We start from the raw sequence: 19,803 nt of genomic DNA, 5'->3' as shown, positions 1-19,803 counted from the left end.
GAAACATTTACGCGCCTCCTGGTTTTGTTTTCTGATCCTGCAAAAAGACTGAGGACAACAAAGCCCAGAGAACACGAGATACACAACATCCAACATTCAGACTCAATGAAGAGCACCAGGTTGGTTCAGTTATAGTAGATATGAGCATACTTCACATTACTGGGTATGAATAATAATGAGGAGGCAAACTTTGAAGATGCAGAGCATGATGTCCCATCATCAGACTGTAAACAAACATCCACCAGGCTTCTTTGTTGGCAGAGGTGATGATTCTCCTATCAGGGATCAGTAGCGTGTATTAACCTGTGGTATAAGCAGCAGTCACTGAAATATTACTGTTTCAAATAAGAAATCTAGGACATAAAAGCCAGGGTGGGAGGGATCTCTGCAAACTGACTTACCTCTGCAAGTGTGAAGCTCAACAAAAATCTGACTCTCCAGTCACAGACAAACAAAAACTCCAGCTGGGAGATAGAAAACGCTGTCTGGGTCCTGCTGGATGTTGCTGGTCAGAGTCCCACATTAGCAGAGTGCTTCTTGGTCCCACTGACCCATGTGGACAGCGACTGTGGAGAACTGTTCTGGAAAACAGAGAAGAGAATTAAAATAACAAAAAGCCAAACAGGATTTCCACAAAGACTCTCTTGGAATCAGCAATCAAAAAAATCACTGGTTCATATTTCAATTAAATATGAACAGGTTCCTTAAATGTACGCAGTTCAGATCTGATTTAATTTAATTTCCTTCACACAGCACATTCGTCCAGGCTGACAGGTAAACATAGAATTAATCTCAGGTAACATGACTCATAGTAGAGATTCAGTAAGAAAGATTGCAGGCTCTAATATTATTACCACACAATCCAAGGACACACCAACAGCTCCGATTTGTAGAACTATTTAAACAAATGTCTTCTGAATATTCAATTCATGTTCACAGTGGGAGGGTGGGGGGTGTCGTGGAATTTTTAAAATAAAGTCTGCAACACAGAAAGAGCTGTGATCAAGCTATTTATTACTGCGCCAACACACATCAAACATCACAGTTCAGTCATGTCAGCGCTGCCACAGAAGTGGTGCTCCTCCTCCTTTATGCATTCCAAGGAAGAGGAAGTTACAAACTGATCCTACCACACTTCACGTGTCTCGCTATGAAACCTAACGGATCAATGGTTAAGCTGTTTTGTGCCCTTGGCCTTATCAGCACCTTTAAAGGGAGTTGTTTTCTCAAACTGCTGATGCTGAAGTAAGTTCATCTAGTTTTAGAAACTTTCACTGAACAGTCTATAACAGTGTCACAACTAAGCATATGCATAAGCACTTAAACACTTTAAATGAGAATAACAGAAAATTTCTATTACAGAGGCTAGAGCCTGTCCCAGTAGTCATAGGTAGAACACATCTGGACAGGTCACCAGTCTGTCAGAGGACTAACACAGAGACAGACATCAGAGTAACAAATCTATTTAAAATTAATGTAAGTTTGCTGCAGCTGTATGTATGAACATGTGTTTCTGTGCTCACAGTCCACCTCTCAGGAACCTGCAGTTCACTTTTAGTCAACTTTAAACAGACCTCACAAAAGGCTGATGTGGCTGGATCAGTAGTCTGATTTAAGTACGATACCTTTGGCCAGGGATTCATCTGGTGCATCGCTTCACTGTAGTCTTACGTATTTTCCCCACACCTGAATAAAAAATACTGATATATACAAATAACAGCTTCAGCTGATGCAGCCTGACTCAATCCTAGATGTTCAGCACACAGAGACACAGAGGTGCCGTTTAAAGTTTAGTGTTAACCTGAGTCACTGATCATTTGCAGTATTACAGAGTCTGGCAGTCTTTGCATGATGTCCACGTCACTGTAAGTTTCTAGCTGACTCTCAGGTGTGACAGGTGTGCCAGCAGGAAAGAGTAATAATAGCCTGCATCCTGAGGTTTGTCATGCAGGATTAAAGGAGCCAGGCTTTGTTCACACAGCTAGGATTGTATTTTACACTGACCCTGGGTCAGTATAAGTATCATACAGTTTAAACGAAGCACTGAAACTTGCACATATTTATTATAGATGCACTGAAGCTAATCGAGATATTTGCTGTCAGTCTGTGGCTGCGATTAAACACTTTACTGGAAACTTTATTAACTAGTAACTTCATCAGTCATGACAGAAGCTAATATTTCTGTGCTAACATCGTTTAACCAGTAACAGCTTTCCTCCAATATAAGCTAACGTTTACACCGTAACTTTAAGCTAGCACCATAAAGACGGTAAAACACGTAATAATATCTACAAATGCATCTTAAAGCTGTTATATTAGCACTCGGTGTATTACTAACATAACCACATTAACATTACTGACACTCGCTGACTTTTAATAGTCATTCTATAAATGCTGTCTGTTTAAATGGTCTTACCTGTACACACTGCATATCCACCGGATTCCAGCCAAAGTGGATTCTGGAGTCTTCCCACGCTCCTGTTAGTGATCCTCCATCTGGATGGATGAGAACAACCTTCTGAACAATCTAGCAGGAGATGGCCCATATCTATGGGACTGATTTGTGCTAATAACGCCCATTGTATGGACTGATAACAGCCGAAGCGGGTGAATAAAGTCACCCAGTAGCTAGCTGTGCCATTACCCAGCATACATCACTCCCTCCATAAATGCAATAAACGATACAAAAGTATCGTTCTACCTGTTTTTCAGGTAGTTGTTTACATTATATAATTTGTTGTGTTCTGTATACGTCACTACAATGTGATTTGGAAAATGTCTAAATATACCGACAACAGGCACTTCCGCGGCAATCTCTTCAATCGGAGGACCCTTCACGTCAATTCCCGACGCGAGAGGGGTACCCTGCGCGTCCATAAGTGAAGCACAGGGAGCCTGACCATGCGTCACTCGTTTGACGAGTTGGGAGTGAGAACGTGTTGTTCGTCCACATGTAAACGGCGTTTCGAATCACCGAAAACTGAGATTTTTTAAAACTCCTTTTTTGCGTTTACGTGTGGACGAGGAATACAGAGTTGGTCACGCAACGTCAAAGATATGTGCCTTTTTTTCACGTCACGCTGTGCACGCATTATTTTTTACATGAGATGAATTGCAGAATGGCAGATAGAGACAAAATACTGTTAATCTGACTATCTGCAGGTTTTACACGCTTACATACACACATGCAGTTACTGTCCCTCCATTTACAAAGGCAGAGGCGTCACGGTGTGATTATCTTCCCTTTGGTTTCACCTGCACAAGTGCCGAGGTAGGTATTGATAGCAATGTTGAATATTATTACACAGGAAAAAACAACTACATGTAAAATATGCTTCACCATATTTTCTAGTCTTTGGCTTAGAATGAAGTTGATTTGGACATATATTCAGCGATGCTTCATCTCCTGCTTTGCGTTTCTGTGGGTGCGCCCAATTTCTGTGGGCACAAAGTGTTAAGTGTGAAACAGGGCAGATCTGTCATGGTCCTGAGTCACTGACCCAGTGTTTTGAGTTTGTTGGTATTATTTTCCAGTTTCTGCTGTTTTGTTTTTGTTCTTAGGGTTTGAGTTGTGTGTTTAGTGTTTCTATTGTCCCTACCTGTGTCTTTCCTCTGTGTTCTGTTCGTGTCCCCAAGTTGGTATTGTGAAACAGCCTGTGAGTTTCCTGTTTTACTTTGTAGGTTTGTGTCTCGTTATGCCCATTAGTTCCAGCTGTGTCCCCTCCTGTCTGCCTGTGCTCCTCGTCGCATCGTCTGTGTTACACTCACCTCTTCCAGGCTCGCACGCTCACTCCTCTTCAGCCACTCACCCTCACACCGTTACACTCTCATGCCAATCCAGCAACAGGCAATCCACACAGGGTCAGGGACGCGTACAGGAAATCTAGGTAGAGGAAAGAACAGGTCAGGAACTCTAATGAACAGTACTGAGAATCAACTCAATGATTTAGCACAAACTGAGAAGACTCAACAAATCACCAACCTGTGGCCTAGAGTGTCCTGGTGCCACGTGCACTTATGGACACTTTTATGTTCGAACATGGTGTTCGTTATGGCCAAGCTGTGGTTTGCACAGAAGTTCAATAACAAAACACCACTTGGGTTCAGGTCCTGGGGTCCATTCCTCCCAATCACGCCCCTCCAGGTTTCACTGTTGTTGCCCACATGAGCATTTAAGTCTCCCAGTAGGACCCTCCAGTGTCCCACCCAGGGACTCCAAGAAGGCTGGGTACTCTGAACCCCAACCCGGAGGCACAGATAACAAACCCTCTCATCCACTGGGAGAAACCCCAACATACAGGCAGCAAGCTGAAGGGACACCAGGATACCCACCCCAGGCCGCCGCCTCTCACCAGGGGCAACTCCAGACTGAGACAGAGTCCAGCCCCTCTCCAGGAGGCTGGTTCCAGAGCCCAAGCCGTGTGTTGAGGTGAGCCTGACTATATCTAGCCGGTTCCTCTCAACCTCACGCACTAACTCAGGCTCCTTCCCCACCAGAGAGGTGACATTCAATGTCCCAATTGCCAGTCTTGGGGTTTGGTTCGCTCCGGGACGGCGCCCACAATGCACCCAACACACATTAGTTGGTATCAAATGAGCACAACTCATCATTAATCCCACTCCATGGTCCTTAGGGTGGCACAGTTGCTTCACTCTCTCCTCTTATTCCATTAGAAAGCATTCTGTATGTCCCTAATATAACTGAGAACTTCAATAAAATCTCTGAATCTAACAATATAAAAATGGCACTGAGTCTGTGTCTGCATTTGTGTGACATTAATGTTCCACTTTAAGTTGGAGGTTTTGACTCCCACTTTTAACTCCTTCTCTTAATGTGGACGATCATACAGCTGGCTTCTTGAAAGGGGGGTGGGTGGGGGGCACACTACAGCCAAACTACACAACAGGACAAATGAAAAGAACAATCACAACTTCTCCTGTATCAGTGTGTTGCAGTGATTGTTTAGTTTTACTATCATTCAGTGTTTCTCATCAAAGGCAGTGCAACTGTCTGTGACACTGTGGCACTCTGTCAAGATTGTTGCACATTTGTGTCTCCTTTATAAAGTCAAACAGGATTTTGAATTGTCTGTTTTGAGCCTTTTAGCAAATCTTGCCCTAAACAGCCTGTTGCTGTTACAAAACAGAGGAAACATAGTGGAGTCTAATTGTTGCACCGTGGAGCTCAGCTGAACTCAGTTCTGGGAGTTGAAATCAACAGAAAGTGTTTCATTTGACACTGAAACAGTTTCTTTTCCATCCATGAAGGAAGCTTTTGTATTTCACTCAGCAAAATATACAGTCTGGACTGCACAACATTTCAGACTGCATGTGATCTGTGCACAAAAACATCGAGCTTCATGGACACACGCAGGTCCTGCTCCACTTCCTGCTGTTGCCATGGCTTTGCTCTCGTCTTGCATTCAGTCTAATTACAGCTTCTTATTCAAACTCTGCACATCACTAATTCCTGGTCTCTCCTTGTTGAATACTTTTTATCTTCAGCTGTCCTTGAAATCATTGAAAATCATACAGTTATGTCTATAAGACTTTGGACAGAAACAACTTTCTCTAACTTTTGTTCTGTAAATGACAACAATGAATTTGAAATGATACAACTCAGATGTAGTTTCAGCTTTAATTCAGTGGGTTGCATTAAAATGTGAGGAACTAAAGCATTTTTTAGAATTATCCTATGGAACTCCGCAGGATGTGCTGTATCAAGCATGCACCGGGACGAAGGAAAGACGGGTGGACTTCCTGGTGGAGCTTGCAAGAGAGCTGGCTCGCTCTCATGTAGCTGGGAAGAAGGCAAGAAAAGAACAGTTGCTTTGGACACAACCCTCCACACCGAGCCCTGGAAAAAGAGCCATGTGTCAGGTCAAACACAAATGCAAGAACAATCATGCCACTGTGCGATGTGTTCACTGCTACAGATACACATGTGGTAAATGCAGACTACAGATACCATGGCAGTGCCAGGATTGTGAGTGATTGCTGCAAATGTTGAAATGTACTCACTCACTTTTTCTTATTATTTGTAAATATGTGTACAAATGGTTGGTTTTTTTGTACTGTTTTTATCAATAAATCTCAGCAACAAAGGACAAACACCCATGTGTGTTGATTTCTCCCTAAGATGGCAAACTGAAACACAAGTTTCCTTGTGGCTCAGGAAACAAGTTGGTGACTTTTGGAGATTTATTTTCCTGGATGATTGAGAATGCATCAAGACGAACACAAAAGGAAGTTCACCGCTTTTAGCAGCTCCCCCCCAGACAAACAAAGAGGCAGTTGGCAGTTAGAAATCAGCAATCATTCACACACCCCCACTCCCCTCCAGAATTCTCAGGTAACAACCTAATTTACATATGAATGACTAGCCAATTTAGCTTCCACTTGGCTGAAGCTAAAGCCTAGCTAAAAGCCTACCAGCCATTTGGCAACTCAGCCCATCACACGTCCACGTCTCTCCTTGTTTCGTCTTTTATTATGAAAGGGTTGTGTTTCCATGTTCAGTGTGTTTCATGTTGCTTCCCCTGTGGTGTCAGGTTCATTTGTGTCAGCTGTGTTTCCACTTCCCTCCTTTCTCTTCTGTGTATTTAAGTCCGCTGTCTTCCTCTGGGCAGTGTTGGTGCGTTTTCCTCCGTTCACGTTATTCCGGGTTTCAGGTTATCTCCTGATTCTGTTTAGGTCCATGTTCATGTTCATGATTTTTCATCAGAGTTTCTCGCATGCACCTCCTCGGATTCATGTTCATGTTTTTCTTGTCATAGTTGTCATAGTCATACCGAGTTATTCCCAGGATAGGTTTTAGTTTTAGTTTCCGCCCCTGTTTGCTGGGCCTTGTTTTGTGTTCGTGTTTTTCAACCTAATAAATGGTTTGTTTTTTTGTTAAGATTCAGTTCCATCTCTCCCTTGTCTGCTTCCAGGTTCATATTGCAATCACATCAGCCACAGTGACAATAAACTTATTTTGATTTTTAACTTTCTTTAGTTTTTCAACAATATTATGTATATATAAACATTTTGCATCTTACAATATAAAGCCTGGATCCTGCACATATTGCACTTTGAACTTGAACTGTGTTGTCTGTTTATTGGAGATTGTACTACTTGAATTCATTATCCTGGTGATATAACACATTAATTCTCCATTTGGAATCAATATAGTATATAATACAGTATCTGTCTATCCATCTATATAGCTATTGAATTGAACTGGAGTGAATGGAAGAGAATTAAATAATGGATTTCATGTTCATGTTTATCTATGTTGTAACAGTGACGACTTGAGACATCTGTTTGGCACTATATGAAGAGAATTAAATAAAATTTAAATGAAAATGATATTAACTGTATTTATACATTTTATATTTTTGGATGAGACACTGTCAGTGTGCTGTTATATAACTCAGGTATTTTTAAGGCCTGACTGGTGGCATTGGTGCCCATTGCTTTACTGTGCTGTTGGATGTGTATGTGGGCTATCCCTTGTACCTGACATTTGATTGGGCATCACTGTGTTGCTATGGTATGATCCTGGTAGTTGTTGTTAATAAAACAATAACAAATTCAAATTCAAACATTGCTGCATTCTTCTGTCACTGAGGATTCCAAACCTGCACTCAGTCTCCTCATTACTTTGGTATTGAACAGACAAACTTTGGAGCTCCTGCAAACTTTATTCACAAACTGCAAATATTTTACACAAATCTGCGACTGACAACAAGCACAGAGACTTCAAACAATCACTGAAGTAAGGACTGAAAGATTTACTTTTAAACAATAATGATTAAGACCTTTTTCGTAAGGTTGTTTTCCCTTGATTGCCAGCTGTTACTGTTTTTATCTTCATATCTTTCATATTTGTCCACCTAAACAATGCTTTAATGATACAGTTTGAGAAGTTTGATATGAATTTATCCAACTGACTTGAAAATGAAACTGACAACTGTCCTGTAATCTTACACAGAGAAACCAAATCCTGCGTCTTTGCCTTGACAGACGCCTAAAATGCCTCGAGCTGTGGTAAGTTACCCTTCACTGTGTCTGTTTCTCAACATTAAATCGTGTGAATTTTTAAAGAAAAATCCAACAACAACAATAATAATATGTAACAGAGCAAAACGTCAGATGACTTAAATGTTCCTCTGCAACACAAAGTCAAAGTCTGCCTCCTCCACAGGCAAAGGAGAAGCTCCCACGCTCACCCAGTGCAGACCGTTGTGCTCTGGACAATGAAGTTCCCGCTTTCATGTTCCGACCTATCAGCGCACCTGCATGTGAGCTCCTAAGTCCACCACCTGCTGATGCCAGCTTTCAGTCGAAGGACACAGACAAGATCATGCATCCAGATTTGAAAAACGATCGTTCATCCCTGGATGATGACGTGACGTTTTTCATGTGTCCTACTGATGTTCCTCTGCCTCCGAGACCTCCACCCACTGCTGAGTTAGGTCTCTGCAGAAAGCGCAGATATTCTACTGCTTTTTCTGTGGAGGATGAAGAGGAACATTTGATGCCCAAACGCATGAGGCTGATGAGTTCTGATGTACCAGTTTCTTCAAATCCTCCACCTGCTGATGCCAGCTTTCAGTCGAAGGACACAGACAAGATCATGCATCCAGATTTGAAAAACGATCGTTCATCCCTGGATGATGAAGTGATGTTTTTCATGTGTCCTACTGATGTTCCTCTGCCTCCGAGACCTCCACCCACTGCAGAGGTAGGTCTCTGCAGAAAGCGCAGGTATTCTACTGCTTTTTCTGTTAATGATGAAGAGGAACATTTGATGCCCAAACGCATGAGGCTGATGAGTTGGGATGTCTCTAAGTCTCCAGCTGCTGAGAAGGAGTATGTTTGCTTTACGTGTCCTGAAGACAAGAGGTCTGAGTTACCTCTCAGCTCCCTCCAAGGCCATCCACCATCACAGGTCAATAATAATGACACTGACCAGTGTACCATTCTGCTGCCTCCTGAAATCCCAGTACCTCCAAGTCCTGCCCCTGTTGGAGTTCTAGAAACTGTTGATTTTCCTTTTGTTGATAATTAAATACATGTTTGTGGTAATAAATACATTTTTGAGCAAATACATGTTGAGATGATTCGGTTGATTATGATGGTTATAATTCTCCAAACAGTAAAAAACTAATTAACTGATGATACTAGACCCCTTAAAAGAGATAAACACCACTAGTCAAGTCATAATGGCTACTTACAAATACATAAGCACTCAACACAACCCACACAGTGATCTAATGCACAAAAACAAAGGAGACTTAAACTGGCTGAATCAATTACTGTAAAGAAAACATGGAGGAAGGCTTCCTGTGGTGTCTGGCTGCAGTATAGGTCATAAACCTGCCTCCTGCATTACAGCAGACAGGTCAGGGGTCAAATGAAAAGCAAAATGTTTACCTCAGATAAGGGATGCACCTATACCACTTTTTTGGAAACAAGTACGAGTGCTTGCATTTCAGTACTCGCCGATACCGAGTACTTAATAAAAACATGATTTAAATTTACAGGTAACAGCTTTAGTCCTATAATTTAACAACAAAAAAAACAAGGGACTGGTTTGGAATTAAGAACATTTATTTAAAATGAAAAGCATGTTGTATGCAACATATTACAGAATAAATAATTATAAAAAAATTTAAACAGTGACAGTGCAACTCAAGTATTTTTCAGTTTATTTTAAACTCTGCCGCTTTGGACAACACAAGGGGCATTAATAAACATCTTTGCCATTTAGTGCACAATATGTGAATAAACTAACAACATCCACTGACATAGAACTGTGGCAGTCAGTGCAACTGAGGTAGGTATTAACATCAAGTCTAAGATGACTCACTAAATGGAGAGAAACAGTGAGTGGCAGGGTTTTTTAAGAAAAGTAGCTTTTCTGCATCATCAGCAGTCAGACTGTTTCTGTTTTCATCTATAATGTGTGACACTGAGCTAAAAAGCCTTTCACTGTCCACACTGCTACATGGGGCTGAGAGCTATTTACAGGCTATTTTAGCCAAAGTGGGGAACCTGATTTTGTTGACACCCCAGTACTTCAGAGGACTGTCTTCACGAGGGCTTGGGGCCTCTCCGAGGTATGTGTCGAGCTCAATGGCAGCACCTGCTGCCAGCGGCAGCCTGGGCCTTGAGGAACAGTTTAGCAGGAGGTTCTGCAGCTTCTGCCCGACTCCCCTCTGCCTCACCTCTAGAAGCTCCTGCTTCAGGTGCAGCTTGGCCTCTGGAGCAGTGTTGTTGGAGAAGAAGCGATCTTTATACCTGCACAAAATTCATAAATGTATTAATATGTGGAAAAATAGGACTGATGTCATGTAATACGTGCTGTTCCAGCGTGTCTGTACGTCCTGCTGCAGTCTCTTTATTGGCTGGTTGAGCTGTCCCTGAATGTCCTCGAGGCGGGAGTAGGCTAAGGCGTTTAAAATGTTTAAAATGCCCAACTATTTTCCGTCCCACTGCTGTAGCATCAGCTATGCTCCTCTGTGCTAATAAGCGTGGGTAAATAAGCGTGGGCAAACTCTTTGTACTCGTTGTCGTGTTGGGATTTTAGGTGCTTGATTAAATTACTTGTGTTAAATGCGCTACTTTTTGAGCCTCCTCTGGACAATTTCGATGAGCACAATTTGCAGTCCGCCTTTGTTTTCGTGTCTTCGTTCACTTTGAAATAGTTCCACACGGCTGACTTGTCTCGCCTCGCTTTCTCCCAGCTCTGAGATGCAGCCGGGGCCTGGGGGCGGGCACTCGGCGCCTGTGATTAACCCCTTACATGCCGCTCAAACATAGACAGGTCTCAGACCGTGGTATCGGTCCTCGGTATCGGGGAACTTTTCACGAGTACTTTAGAAAATGTGGTATCGAGGCCGATACCAGATACCGGTATCGGTGCAACCCTACCTCAGATTAAATATTTCCCAAAGTAAATTGGACTGAACTGGCCAGTTAAATACACGAGAGGATACGAATAGAAAAAAAATATCTAAAAACAAAGAATGAAAACCAACTATTAATTTAATACTTAAGTCTGTGAAGGTTCTCAGTCATCCAGGTCATCGTAGTCTAAGGAGCTTGGAAGGAAAAGCGTCTGGACTTCTTGAGTTGCTTGAAGACGTTTCACCTCTCATCCGAGAAGCTTCTTCAGTTCTAAGGGTCAATGGTGGGGAGTCCCAGACTTAAAACCAGTGGGAGTTTCGCCCCAAAGAGGGACAAAGGACCCCCTGATGATCCTCTACCTAATCACATGAGCCAAGGTGTGAAAGCGGGTGTGGGTCCTAATCAGCCAGGGTTTCGGGTGAGCTCATTGTGAAACCTGGCCCCACCTTATCATGTGATTTCCTGAGGTCAGATGGCCCAGGATGTAAATGGTCTGAGATCCCTTCCCAGACGCCTTAACGCCCAATGAAAAAAACACATCATTTTCTCTCCAGTTACCCTCAGCAGTCCAACAGACCTCCAGCACCAGTAAAACTTTAACCAGAAATAGTTTATGGGACATGTGTCGTTATTTATGTTTGTGGAAATGTGCATTAAATTAAAATAAAGATGCTGGTGTCTGACGTTACTGACTTCCCAATTGTGTGGCTTCTGGTGTGGCCTTCACAATTCAATTTTCAATTCAATTTTATTTGCACAGCGACAAATCACAACAATATAAAGTCGCCTCAAGGCGCTTTATATTGTAAGGCAGACCCTACAATAATACTTACAGAGAATAAGCCCAACAATCATATGACTCCCTATGAGTGAGCAGTGTGGAGACAGTGGGAAGGAAAAACTCCCTTTTAACAGGAAGAAACCTCCAGCAGAACCAGGCTCAGGGAGGGGCGGGGCCATCTGCTGCGACTGGTTGGGATGAGAGAAGGAAGACAGGATAAAGACACGCTGTGGAAGAGAGACAGAGGTTAATAACAGATATGATTCAATGCAGAGAGCTGCATTAACACACAGTGAGTAGGAAAGGTGACTGAAGAAGAAATACGCATTGCATCATGGGAATCCCTCAGCCACATACACCTGTTGCACTACACAACAAATGCAAGCATGTCAGTTTTATTCATTTTATGCTCATCTTCGTACAAATTTTAAAGGTAATGCGGTCAAAACTTTGTAAGTATCTGAGTGATTGGATGAAGCGGTTTGATGACGTAACACGCTATTTTAGTTTAAAATGCTTATAATGTTATGATAAATGGTAGTTTTGTTGTTACTTTTACAATATTATCCATCCTTCAGTTTCAGCGAACATGACAGTTAGCAGTGTAATAATTCCTCTGTGATAAAGAAAAACTAGCCTGTTTTCTTTTTGTGTGGGAGCTGGCACAGTGTTTCAACTTTACAGCCTTTTAATATGAAAGTCCTGTCAGTACACTTCCTTTTTACATCATTTCACACTTGCCCCGTGAAGGGCAACAGTCTGACGTCTGCTTAGCCAGGAAAGCTTCAGCTTGTTTCTTTCCGCACATCTTCCTCTTCACTGTCGGTGGCTCATAGACATGTTAACAAGCATGGACGTATCAAAACTTTGCTTGATTTTGCTGTTACCACTAGCTGTGTCCCATGATGCTGAAGGTAATACAAGGAAACTATTTTCATTATGCATTATTAATATTTTTAAATTTATAACCTCCTTGCTTTTAGTTTAAACTAAACACATTATTATGGGATTAAAAAGATGGTTTAACATTCACAAAATATAGAAACTAAAGTCCTCTCTGACACAGGCTGAATCTTGTATTTACCGTATTTTGCTGTCCCTGTTTACAGAGACTGTTGTGAAGACAGTCAGGAGAGAACACGATGTCACTCGGATTTGCAACAAGGAAAGTCAGACTACTATTGTTTTGATTATCTGTAAGATCAAAAGACAGAGGGACACAGGAGGAGAGTGTCATCTGCTGTATCGACACGGAGAGAACGTTACTCAGGAATGTGACCCCAGGTTCTCAATAACAAAAGAAAATCAGACTGCCTTTCTGGAGCTGACCAGTTTAACACCAGCTGATAGTGGGAACTTCACCTGTGAGTGTACAAACACTGAAGGGACATATATTGTCCATATCAGTGTCACTGTGGAAGGTAAATGCATTTTGGTTTCTTTATTTGACACAGTTATTCAGCACTGTGTCAGCATTGTATTGACCTGCTTATGTGTTTTTTATTCTTGTAATTTGTTCATTTCTTTTCTTCTTATTTTCACTGACAGCAGTTTAAATACTCTCACTGACTCATTTATCAGGTAAATCTTTGAACCGAGTTGGACCACCTTCAGCCATCAAACATGTCTTCATTTTTTGTGGCACAACAAGGCGCTAAAAACATTCCTCAAAGATTCTCAAGACATATTGAAATTACATCATCACACAGTTGCTGCAGATTCGTCAGCTGCTCTTACTTGAAGCAAACTTTCCGTTCCACCACATCCCAAAGGTGCTCTGCTGGATTGAGATCTGGTGACTGCGCAGGCCGTACATGATTTGAGAGCCGTGACATGGTGTGGTATCCTGCTGGAAGCAGCCATCAGACGATGGGTATTTTTTGGGCATAAAGACATGAATGTGGTCAGCAACAACCTTCAGGCAGGCTGTGGTGTTTAAATGATGCTCAGTGGTTACTACAGGGTCCAAAGTTTGCAAAGAAAATCCCCCACAGAGCATTACACCACCAGCAGTCTGAACTGTTAGAAATCAACTCATCGGGCAAGGCATCGTTTTTTTAGTCTTCTGTTGTCCAGACTTGCAAACTGTAGCCTCAGCTTGCTGTTGTTAGAGGACAGCAGTGATATCCAGTGTGGTCCGCTCTGCCTCAAGGTTTGATGTGTAAACAGCATTTTTACCCAGAGAATCACAGCTCACTGGATATTTTCTATTTTTCAGACCATTGTCTGTGAACAGAGATGATTGTGTGGGAAAATCCCAGCAGATCAGCAGTTTGTGAAGCACTGGGACCAGTAACATGTGCCATGTTGCTCTGTTTGAGCATTGATTTGCTGACATTTTATTATTTTATTAACCTTTATTTAACCAGGAAGATGAAGCTGACATGTGATTGACAAATGAAATGAACACTGAAATATTTGTGTTACACCCTGAACAAGTGTACCTCATAAAGTGGCCAGTGAATGTATATAAGCAGCTGGACCAATTTCAGTTCATAGTAATATTCAGAAAAGATGCAAAAGAAGAAGAAGAAGACAAAAGAAAAGAGCACAGTGACAATATTTAAAGCTCTGTGGTTATAAAACTGGGGTTTCATTACTTCACTCAGAGTTTCAGTAGACGTAAACTGTGTTTGATTTGTGTTTTGATTTCCAGGAAATGAAAGTAAATGATTTTACTGACAAATGCATCTTTTCAATGATTTAGACACAAACGAGGCCCACACTTCAGCAGACAAATCTTTTTCCGTTTATCTGCCCGGTGTTGTGATCATCTTTATAACTGGAGTTATCGTGGGATTTATCTACTGGAGGAAAAGTAATGGGTGAGACTATTTTTGCTGCAGTAATTCAAAGATGATATAGATGTAGAGAAAGTAAAAGGAAACATCGCATTTCAATAAATGAGAATTCGCTGTATGTTAAACATCATGTCTAGAATGAACACTTTTTATCCTTCCAAAAATAATTATCATTATTAAGAGAGAAGATAATATAAATGTAGATGTTCTTACTTGATTTTTCTCTGTTTGAATGTGAATAGTGTTACACTAATGCTGACATCCTTTCTTATCAGCGTGGCTGCTTAAGGTCAGGAACATCTGGAGTGTCTGTACCTGAAAATCCCAACGGTTTGGTGAGCAATTTATTGCTACGATCTACAGCAGCTAGTTAAAAGTTTGCAGAAATGTAGTTTTTTACCATCAGGGCCTTATGAGCCTATACTGGTGTTTTTAAAAGTTATGTTTGACTTTATGACTTTCTGTGTCATTTCTGGGATGCTTAGAACTCATATTGCACTGCTGGAAATAGTTTATTTTGATGATTAATTTTGCATTATAATATTTATTTTTGTTTTTCCTGCATTATATAAAAATTGGTGTTTTTCAGAAATAAAACTATGAAGACACTCAAAATAAATTTCCTGTGGTGGGAAACTATTTTGTGCAACTATTTTGTATTTACAGTTTTGAGAGATAAGCCTCTTAAATTTCTCTAACTAGAAATATATGTTAAAAAACAAAAACGATTTTCAATTTTTTGGTAGTTTATTGCATTTTTTTGCAATTTATGTAATTACTGTGCACTTAATGCAGACATATTATTAGAATTTGGGCTATAATGGTTGTATTGATGTATATCAACTTGAAATGCTCCCAAAAATGGCACTACAGCATGTAAAAATATAATATGAGCTCTGCCAGACTTGGTAAAACATCTACATTTATGTTTTAGGATGTTACTTATATAGATAATTACAGATTAGTGTTATAATACTATTAGTGCCAACTTCAGTGTCCTTTATTTTGTGAAGAAGCTCTTACAGAAATGAGCAGAAACATTAAATAATCCAGGCAACAGATGGAGAGATTTAAAGATCAATAGAGTGTGTGGGTAGACCGGGTTGAACTTGATTAATACCTAAAATATTTCACTTTTCTAAAGGATGACGATGAGCCAGATCAGCCCTATACAAACCTTCAGCAGCCATCGAGTGATTCCTACCAGACTATCATCTCAGTGAACCATCAACACGACAACAAGACACGCTCAGCAAGAAGCACAGGAACTGTGGGAGTGGATAATAAAGCTCTATGAAACATTTTAAAGTATATAAAACTTTAGGTGACATACTAATATAATAATATTCATATATTATAATAAACGTCCATCTTTTCACACTGGATAGTTGTTTCCCAGTAATGGAGACCATTCAGTCATAATACTCCAACTCAGGCTCTCAGATTTAATACAATACAAACACAATAAACTGTGGCAAACATGACTCTTTGTATCAGACTAGTTTTGTTTTTTAACAAACATCTCATCATAATTTGAACACAATGTCCATCCAGATAAACAGAGAGATCAGTCTGGCTTAAACAATGTTGGTGGTTTACCTTCTACTGTCCTTCCACTTTTGTGCACTTCTATTTTAGACATAGTAAAAGTTTCAGTGTAGACACAAGAGGTGAAATAAGGAGGGTGCAAGTCTTCCTGCTTTCACTATAGTCTACCTCACACTGTCCAATCACAACTTTGGTGTTATTTCATCAGTGAAATGTTTGAATGATGCAATTGTAACTCTAATGTAATGAAAAGATAAACATGTTTTCCACTTTAATATAACAGGCTAATGCAAATTTCGTGACTTTTCATGCTTTCAAAATGAAGTTTTTTTGTGTGTGTGGCAACATTCAACAGACGATGGAGATTCTTCTGGCATGAAGTTCATGGCTACAGTTCCCATCATTTCTGCTGCTGCTTCACTCATCAGTGTGGCTGTGATAACCTGTGGTTACAGCCTGAGGAGAAATCCTCGCAGGTGAAAACTTTTACTGACGCACTTAAACTCATGAAATGACCCTTTGAAATCACTTGAGCACATTACTGCATACAGCAGCCACTGTGGTGTTCAAAGTATCTCATAGGTTCTTTTAAAACACCACACATTAGTTGTAGACATAGCTAGTCTTGTTTTTGAGGTATTTTTCACCCCATGACCTCTGATGTTTTTATCCTAACAGAGAAAACAGATCAGGTCTAACTAACTTAACAGGATCTGAAACTCGCCAGATGTTTGTCAGTTTTCCATAGTTCTGTTTTACACTTAATTGTGCCGAGGCTGCAGTGCATTATGTCTGTGTTTTAAGCTGCACTTTAATTAAATGTAAATGACAGTGTAAATTGTTGTTTAGGACAAAGAGGACCGCTACATGAGCCTTCATCGGCAAAACATCGATGTCTACCAAACTATCTCCTCCGGTCGCCTTCATCATGATGCTGAGGCCACTGCATGTCACAGTCATGTACAATAATAATCAGAGATGGAGTTTTTATCCTGACTACGTGATCTATAAAACTATGATGCTAGACATGCTATCTATAAAAGACACTGACATTTTAACTTGCCAGCATCATGTGTACTGTTAGTTTGTTTTGCACTGAAAAAAGAGAAAAATATTAACGTCCAGTAAAACTTGTAATGATGTTGTGAATGAATTGCCTTAATTCATGGCTTTTAACACCATTTAATTTCTGTTTTTTATCTGGTTTGAACGTTGAAAATCCTGCCACTTGGCTCTGTGGCCTCTGCCACCATTATGGTTTTTGCTATACTGGTCCACTTGATAGTCATATTTGATGATGATTTTACTTTATTTTGAGTCATTAGAATCAGAACGGGGGTCAGGAAAGAAGAAAAAAGATAAGCTGGGGAGAAAGTTAACAGAAGAAGAGGGAAAAATAGAGAAGAAGAGAAATAGATGGAGAGGAAGAGAGAAAAAATACTGAAAATCTATTTCATCATCTGCTGAAAAACACAAGGAAAAACCAACACAGTGGGGAACCCACAGCAACAACCAATAATATGCAGTAAGTAGGCTAGTAAGTAGTAGTAAATAATAGATATTAAATGTTACTGAGCAGTAAATGGGCCCAGAGGGCCGAGACCTGAGGGCACCCCACCCGCAGCACAGGCCCAACAGAGCCAGGGGGCCGGGCCCCACCGAGCAGCCGCCCAGAGTGAGCCACTAAACACAGAGAACCACTAATGCACTGTGGGTGGGGGCACCAGCTACTGGCAGGAAGTGTGGTGGGGGGAAATAATACGTGACTATTTTTATGTGGAGTGGAATTAAACTGCCATAGAATATGCTTGTGGTGGATTTGACTCAACACAAGCGTATTGTCAAAGTGTTCTTTGGCATGCATCGAGACAGTTTCTCAGATACTGAAGTGACTTGAGCAGAGCCAGTTAAAGCCTACTGTGCTTGAGTGGGCAGCTCAAGTTTCCACGTGGAAGGTTTAGTGAGACAAAGACAGGAAGTTAAAGCTGCTGACTAATAATCTGCAGGTTCCTGATTTGAGTCTCTGTTAAGAGGATGGTGTCTCTGAGATAATTGCTTTTGTGCATCGATAAATAAACAGGGAAATAAATGAATAGAAAAAAGCATCCGAGCGGATGTGCACCGATGGTGTGCCCACTGGTCTTAAAGTGCCTTTGCGCCCCTTACCATTTATGGAGGTCCCATTTGGGCACATTGGCATGGACCTATAGTGTACATGGATGTTGCTTTGTATTAGTTCTGGTATATTATACAACACAATAACATGATGCAGTGCTGCTGTGCACCATTTCTGCAAAGAGTGTGGTGCAAGCAAGGAAGATAAGATAACTCTTGCACAGTCATACCTAGTACAATAATACAACAAAATTGGAAACTGTCCCACCATAACACAATCATTTAGATACAATATTGGACTTTGTTTACATGTAACTGCACAAATAGAATTTAGAAATGTAATTATTGACAAGAGTGAACAACCACTTATAATGTAATCTACAGCTGTGACCAAACAGCTAGATAGAGAATCAGAAGTGTTGTGTTTTCTACAAAGTTTGCTGTTTCAGTGAGAGTCATATGTCATATCATTTCAAACAGTGGCGATCCAGAAATGTTGTACAAACGAGTAAGACTAACTATAGACTTTAGCCAAAGTTGTTAAGTTAGCTAAAGAGTTGGGATTGTGTGTAAGGCATAAATAAACCTAAAATGCAATGTTTTGGACGTTCTTTGGCACATTTCCCTACTGTAGGGGTCTCTGCAAGCATACGGGGCTCTGAGAGGGAACAAGATGACAACGAGGAATTCTACTGGAAACAGTCGATCATGTCTGTCAAAGCTGAATTCAGGGCAAACTAGGCTAAACTAGTGTTTTTAGCTAACAGCTACAGTAAGCATAAAAGTGACTGTTGGGCTATTATTTGTTAACAGGGGCGATTTTAGCCCATTTTTGGGGGTGCTTTGGTTCATTTTTGGGGTGCTTTGGTTCATTTTTGGGGTGCTTTGGTTCATTTTTGGGGTGCTTCAGCACTTACTTACTTTTTTTAACAATATTTCCTGTTTGTGTGACACACTACTAAAAATATAAAAGGCAGAACTTGGTTGAGAGGTAACATTTTAACAACAAAAGTATCCATAATATTTTTTAATATTTTGTAATAATTTATTTGTAATAATTTATTCTGTTTCAGGAGTGTTTTTATGCATCTGTATTATATTATACAAACACATTAAAAGTGAATCTCTGTCCAAAATATGCACTCAGTTTACTTCTTACTCACTGTGAGCATCATTCATTATTCTCCTCCAGTAATTAAGGTTAGGATATGTATTTTTTTTATTCCAATCCATTCTTCTTTGGCAGCATTTAAATAACCTTGATCAGAATTGATGGTTTTGTTACAGACTTTTCAAAAAAGTGTTTTGCTTTTCTTTCACAAATGTGGGATTAAATTGTTAAAAAGTACAAAACAGTGATGTCATGTTTTGTGACGAGGACCCAGGCACAGAGAGACTTGATGGATTTAATAATCTTTTGATTTAATAAAGAAATTTGCAGACGTGCACAGAGATGGTAAAATTATGATGACTGATAAAGGAGGCGAAGACAACAGACGATGAGGACAGGGAGGATGCAGGGACAGAGACGGGGAAGAAGTCTCATTGTGACGAGTAAAGTGTATCTTGGCTGGCTGGGCAGCTCTCTGGGTGCTCAGCCCCCCGAAGCTCTGATCCTAGAATCCTCCCTGAATTGTGTTAATACAGTATGTCAAAATGAAA

The 19,803-nt window shown here is 40.6% G+C and overlaps 2 protein-coding genes and 1 long non-coding RNA gene across 3 annotated transcripts; 2 read left to right on the top strand and 1 right to left on the bottom strand.

Moving 5' to 3' along the window:
- Positions 1-6: 6 nt before the first annotated feature.
- On the bottom strand, positions 7-2,449 carry LOC113016998 (uncharacterized). Its single transcript, XR_003271347.1, has 3 exons — positions 2,417-2,449; positions 402-581; positions 7-303 (listed from the first exon to the last, which is right to left on the bottom strand). It is a non-coding gene; the product is annotated as an uncharacterized LOC113016998 (long non-coding RNA).
- Positions 2,450-7,424: 4,975 nt separating this feature from the next.
- On the top strand, positions 7,425-9,078 carry LOC113016683 (uncharacterized). Its single transcript, XM_026159695.1, has 3 exons — positions 7,425-7,759; positions 7,976-8,031; positions 8,189-9,078. Exons 2-3 carry the CDS (start codon positions 8,017-8,019, stop codon positions 9,053-9,055), a joined length of 882 nt encoding a protein of 293 aa, XP_026015480.1. The 5' UTR covers positions 7,425-7,759; positions 7,976-8,016; the 3' UTR covers positions 9,056-9,078.
- Positions 9,079-12,372: 3,294 nt separating this feature from the next.
- On the top strand, positions 12,373-15,962 carry LOC113016500 (uncharacterized). Its single transcript, XM_026159373.1, has 5 exons — positions 12,373-12,591; positions 12,787-13,098; positions 14,385-14,502; positions 14,768-14,813; positions 15,623-15,962. The coding sequence occupies exons 1-5, from the start codon at positions 12,516-12,518 to the stop codon at positions 15,773-15,775; spliced, it is 705 nt and encodes a 234-aa protein (XP_026015158.1). The 5' UTR covers positions 12,373-12,515; the 3' UTR covers positions 15,776-15,962.
- Positions 15,963-19,803: the final 3,841 nt, after the last annotated feature.

This window comes from Astatotilapia calliptera, chromosome 23 (assembly GCF_900246225.1).
Source record: "Astatotilapia calliptera chromosome 23, fAstCal1.2, whole genome shotgun sequence".
Classification (NCBI taxonomy): Eukaryota; Metazoa; Chordata; class Actinopteri; order Cichliformes; family Cichlidae; genus Astatotilapia; species Astatotilapia calliptera.
The sequence above is the reverse complement of the archived record's forward strand: the minus strand, read 5'-3'. Positions and strand labels throughout refer to the sequence as shown.